General features: G+C 36.3%; 1 protein-coding gene and 1 pseudogene across 1 annotated transcript; both read left to right on the top strand.

Annotated features, from left to right (window-relative positions):
• Positions 1-346: 346 nt before the first annotated feature.
• Positions 347-1,970, top strand: LOC136064090 (shaggy-related protein kinase kappa-like; the record flags this gene model as incomplete). Its single annotated transcript, XM_065765366.1, has 3 exons — positions 347-469; positions 551-653; positions 1,527-1,970. Coding segments are annotated over 3 exons (315 nt in total), but the record flags the coding sequence as incomplete, so codon positions are not given.
• Positions 1,971-3,307: 1,337 nt separating this feature from the next.
• LOC136064089 (G-type lectin S-receptor-like serine/threonine-protein kinase At2g19130) lies at positions 3,308-5,922 on the top strand (annotated as a pseudogene).
• The last annotated feature ends 233 nt before the right edge of the window (positions 5,923-6,155 follow it).

The raw sequence follows: 6,155 nt of genomic DNA, 5'->3' as shown, positions 1-6,155 counted from the left end.
GGAAAAATGATCACCTTGCCGCAACCCCCTTGAACTTCATGGTTGCTCATATTAACCCATGCATATTATTTGCCTCATTTAATTGAACAATGTGTCTGTTCCTCCCCACCACCCCTCTTCTCCCCCTGCACCCCCCCCCTCTTTCTTCATTTAAAATTGTTCTTTTCTTTTGTAAAACTTGGTTGAACCTTTCACACATTCCCACTGTTTATATTCATGTGTGCATATGTAATCTTTAAAAAAAAAATAATTCACTTGTAATAGTTATCTAGTTAGCAATTAGGATTTTCTGAAATGTGATTTAGTTATCATGTATGTGCATATTATTTGCCTCATTTAATATTCCCACTGTTTCTGTGGGACTGACAGTATTCTCATTAAACAGGTCTTCCAAAAACGTTTACCCCCAGAAGCAGTGGACCTCGTATGTAGGTTTTTTCAGTACTCTCCCAATTTGCGATGCACTGCTGTAAGTTAATTTCCATTGTATTCTGTCCTTGGCCAGCAAATATTATACAATGCTCAGCCCTTTTCTGTTGTGGTACTGCAGTTGGAAGCTTGCATTCACCCTTTCTTTGATGAACTGAGGGACCCAAACACTCGCCTTCCTAATGGTCGCCCTCTTCCTCCTCTCTTTAATTTTAAAGCCCCAGGTAAATACTGAATAAAATAAGTGTACCATACCATCATGGTGTTCTACTTTTTCATTGAAAATTTTATTTTGTCCTTCATGTTGTTAATTCTTTGAAATTCATTGTTGTTATTATGAAATTTATAAAAAAAGAAGAAGATAGAATGAAAAAGAAAGTAGTGGCTTGATTGTGTTGTAGTTTTGTCAAACCTAGACGAGAAAAGCTTTAGGTGAGGCAATTCAGTAACCTCGAAGCAGCATGAACATATCTAATGAGTATTGTGCTTTCTGATCTTGCATTTACTAATCCTTTTTCCTTTGCAGATTTATTAATATTGTAGTAAAAGTTCAGGATTTTTTATATTGAAATATGTCTCTTGCCCCTATAGCCGGGATAAAAACCCAGACATCGAAGTTTGATAGGTGATATCAAATAGAATTTAGAAGCAGATATGCTCTTATATTTGTGATATCTTTCACCCGCATCATCATTATCACCAAACCAAGCATGTTTCTAAAATCATGTAACGAAGTGAGCTTCTTATGTTCGAAAGGGCATCTCTTACAATTTATAACTTTTTTTCTTCATCAAATGTCATTTATGTTATCTATGTTGAAAACAGTTATATGAAGATAAAAGTGAAGCTACACTACTTATCCCAAAGAAAATGAAGATTTAAAAAAAAATATATATTGAGCTTTATTTTTCTACTTTTCCTACTTAATGGTATGAAATATTGTACCTGGTTAGACAAAAGAAAATGAATAGAGAAATTGTCATAGGCTACAGACAATGAACTCGTTTATGCATTCTTGAATCTGTTGAAATTATTTTGGTTTGGTTTTGCCCTGGCTTCTAATGCTTACTAATGTTTTCTTTTATTTTTATTGGCAGAGCTTTCAGGCATACCGCCTGATAACATCCATAAACTTATTCCAGAACATGCTCGGAAGCAGAACTTGTTTATGGCTTTGCACTCTTAGCAACCGTACCAAATCTTTCTTACTTCTGGTTGCCATTCCACCCCAGGTTTGGTCTTGATCGGCATCTGTCCAAATTACCTCACCCTTATTGTTAGTCATCTTGCGTCCTGTGAGAGAGTACTGCAAACGGAGTTCCTAAGACAGTAGAGGAAACCTGAGGCTTTGAATTTGCTTGCTGATGGTGCTTTTAAATTTTAATTCAAAGACACTATGACTTATATCATGTGTATTTATTGTGACCCCAATTGCAGGGGATTTTAGTAAGATGAAAGATATGAGCATGTATGTATGTATGTATGTATGTATACCCTGTGCTTAAAATGTTTTTCAATTAGCAACTCTTCTTATGATCTCATTCTTCCCTTAGTCGATTTTTATGTTTTTATCCATATATAACTATGACAAAGATCTCATTATAAAAATTATAGGTGTGGTTGATCTTCGACCTTTTCGACAAAAATATTAGGCTCATGTCTGAAACTTGTTCCTAAGGCTACACTAGCATTTGTTATGGTTGATTGGGAATATCTATTCTCTGATTTGTGGCTGTCCATGCCCCCCAATTTTACAGTTGGCACTGTATAGTGAATTCTGTAACAAGTCTTCTTTTGCCAAGTAGTTGAAAATGATTTTGTAATCTATATATAATCGATTCCATCATTTTATTCTATCAAAAGGCACACCTGCAGTTAGTTCCTTAATTGACATTTCATTTTTTACTACATCTATTAATGTTATTTTTGGTATTTCCCATATTTTATTTTTTGCTGAACTTGAATAAACTCACTTAAAAAAAAAAAAAAATTGGTGTCTTAATTACTTTCCTTTAAACATGATCAAAGATCTCAAGCGATTTTACTCATTTTTTCATCTATAGGGGTCATCATATCTTTTAAGTGAATTTTCTCATTCTGGGTCCTACATGATATTGATACACTAACAGAACCTGAAATTCATCTGGTTTATGGGTAAAGCTATTAAACTTTTGAGTGGCAAAGCTTGTGTTTTTGGTTTAATTGATTATTTCTTCGGGTTTATTACTTTGTGATCAATGATTTCTTTTCATTTTTGCATGTGTTACCTCTTTGACTCGTAAGGTGTCTAAGAGTCTGTTTGGATAATATTTATTGCTAAAAACTGAAAACTTATTATTAAAAATAATGTAGCAAAATAATTTTTTAACTATGAATAGTGTCCATAGGACCCAAATTTATTTATTTCTGTGAACAGTGCACTCCTAGGGAAAAATGCAAATGCCTGCCTTGGGACGTTATCCAAACTCACACTAAGTTTTCATGTTTTTCTAGGGGCCACCCTCATCTACCGATTTGGGTGGTTCTGGAGGGAGATGGTGCCCGAAGATTTCAATTCTTCCCTTTGCTTTCTTTTATCATATCCGTTAGTCAGCAAAATTTAAAAAGAAAAAAAGAAAAGAAAATGGAAATTCATGTTCAAGACCATAATTGTAGAATTTTTAGCTGCCAATGCATACGCGCATGGAAATTTCGTCTTTGAATAAATAGAGTCAACAGGGGCGAGCTTTGAGACTGTTTTGGATCTCTAATTGCAAGTAGTACTTCGATTCAATTGAAACATTTCAAACAGAAAAACAGCAACTCTAATAAAATTAGTTAGAGAGAGAGAATGGAAGACTCACTTGATAAATTAGCTAGTAAGATGAACACTCGTAGTATGGCACAAAGAAGCCAAAAGCAGGAAATCTATACTACAAGCAAGAAGGCATGGTCTCATTTTGCTCTACTTCTCATCTTGTCACTCAAAGCTCATCTCTACACTGCATCTGATACCATGTACCGAGGTCAGCCTCTGGCATGGAACCAGAACCTTACTTCTAAAAGCGGAATTTTCGAACTGGGTTTCTTCACACCTGGTAAGTCTCACAAGCATTATGTAGGCATATGGTATAAAACTATAGCAGAGTTAACAGTGGTTTGGGTGGCAAATAGAGACTGCTCAGTTTCTGACCCGTCCTCTAAAGCACTAGAAATTTCTGAGGATGGCAATTTGTTGATAACAGAAAAAGGAATTCCTTTTTGCAAATGCACAAACTCTGGCATGCCTAATTATACTGTAGCAGTGCTTCTCGATAATGGGAATGTTATCTTAAGGGATAAATTAGATAATGTATTGTGGCAGAGTTTTGAGGAGCAAACCAATACGTTGCTTCCAGGGGCCAAGATTGGGTACAATAGACTTACCAATAAAAGCAATATTCTAAGGTCATGGACAAGTTCAGAAAATCCAGGTAGTGGCCACTTCTCAGCTGAATTAGAAGAAAGTGGATTAGTACTACACTATATAAGCAATTCTCCTTGGCTTAAGCTGCGTATCAGCTACAAGTCATTGATAGAATGGAACGACATATACTATGATTTATACATAAACTACACTGATTACCAAAGAAAAAAAAAAACATAAACTACACCCATGTTTTCAATGAGTACGAAAGCTATTTTACATATTCTTCTCTCGACTATCCTGTATCCACTAGATTTGTTTTGGACTTTACCGGGGATCTCAATATCTATATATGGAGTGATTTGCAATGGAATTCGATTTGGACAGAAGCTTCACAACATTGTGAGATTGATGGTTTTTGTGGCAATTATGGCATCTGTACTCAGCATAAGGCATCTCTTTGTGATTGCCCAAAAGGATTTGAACCAAGGTGGCCAGGAAATTGGAGCATGCAAGACTACTCAGGAGGGTGCATTAGGCGAACTCCTTTAGGATGCTCAAATGGAGGAATCGATAAGTTCCTTACAATTCCCAACTTGAACTTTGGAAAGCTCCTAGGGGTGGCAACAAAGATTAATGTAACGGTCCAAGACATTGAGTCATGTAAATTAACATGCTTAAGGGATTGTGACTGCATTGCTTATGCCTATTATAATGAATGCTTAATTTACATGGAACAATTGAGGAATTTACAACTATCATCCGATAATGAGATTGGTCTAGATTTGCATGTTCGCATTTCAGTGTCTGAGCAAATTGAGTTGGTTGGAAGTAGAACCAAGATGTCGAAAAAGGTTGCTTGGATTCTTGGAGTTTTTGCAATGCTCATTCTTCTCCTTAGCATTGTTTTGGCAATTATATTGTGGAAACCTTCCGCTGATGGTGCACTCGAGGAATCAGAATTTTCTTTGATGGTGTTCCAAGTTTCGGGATTTACGAAAAGCAACAAAGAACTTCTCCCCAAAACTTGGGGAGGGCGGTTTTGGTACTGTTTTCAGAGGGACTTTGCCGAATTCAACAGCCATAGCAGTGAAGAAAATAAGAAGCGTAGAGCAAGGAGAGACAATTTCGTGCAGAAGTGAGAACACTTGGAGCAATCCAGCATGTCAATCTTCTTCGCCTACGTGGATTCTGTGTAGAAGCTTCAAAAAGATTTCTCGTCTATGATTATATGCCAAAAGGTTCTTTAGAATCTCATTTGTTTCAGGAGGTTTCTAAAATTTTGTATTGGAATACAAGATATCATATTGCAATTGGGATTGCTAGAGGGTTGGCATACCTTCATGAGAATTGTATAGACTGTATCATACATTGTGACATCAAGCCTGAGAACATATTGTTGGATGCTGAGTATGACCCGAAAGTGGCTGATTTTGGGCTTGCAAAGGTAATATGTCGGAACTTCAGTCGGGTCTTAACCACCATGAGGGGAGACACAGGTTATTTGGCACCAGAATGGATCTCAGGTGAAGCTGTCACTCCAAAAGTTGATGTTTTTAGTTATGGGAAGCTGCTTTTCGAGATAATATCTGGTAGGAGAAATATAAACATGCCAGATGAAGAGATATATAACTACTTTCCAGCTCGTGTTGCAATGGCAATAAACAAGGGGGAAGACCTTCTAACATTGCTAGATTTCAAGTTAGAGGGCAATGCTAACATGGAAGAGCTAACTAGAGCTTGTAAAGTTGCTTGTTGGTGCATTCAAGATGATCCAAGGGATAGACCAACCATGGGAAATGTAGTTAAAATTCTTGAAGGATTGATGCAATTGGGAATACCTCAAATACCTCTTTATTTCCAGCGCCTTTCAGAAAATCCAATGGAAGCCAGTGTTTGCCATGAGATTGAGACTTGTTCGAGTTCATATTAACAGCAACAAGTTATTGTCTGAACTGTCTTCATTATCAGCAAGCATAATACTTGCCCACCTGTGACCTAGTGATCTTGTTGTTCCTTTTTTGTAACATGAATAAAAGATTCCACTATTGTAGTAGCTAAGGAGCCAATTGCATAAACATTAATGTAGTTTCAAAGTGCTAAAAGAGACTCGGTTATTTTGATTTCTCTGTTGTACCAAGTTATTGTATTTGTTTAGAGTAATGCTACATATATTATTTACACCAATTGAGTTGGTAAACTTGCATAGGTTCTCATCTAGACCCACCATTAACACCACAATTTTATCTACAACTAATAATTTGCCATGTCAACTTGTGTCAACATTTGTGAATCTAAACTTTTTCATTTGTTTAAGGGTTAAAAGAACTGGTGGGATTTT

The sequence above is a fragment of the Quercus suber genome, unplaced genomic scaffold (genome assembly GCF_002906115.3).
Source record: "Quercus suber isolate HL8 unplaced genomic scaffold, Cork oak 2.0 scaffold_622, whole genome shotgun sequence".
NCBI lineage: Eukaryota > Viridiplantae > Streptophyta > Magnoliopsida > Fagales > Fagaceae > Quercus > Quercus suber.
The sequence above is the reverse complement of the archived record's forward strand: the minus strand, read 5'-3'. Positions and strand labels throughout refer to the sequence as shown.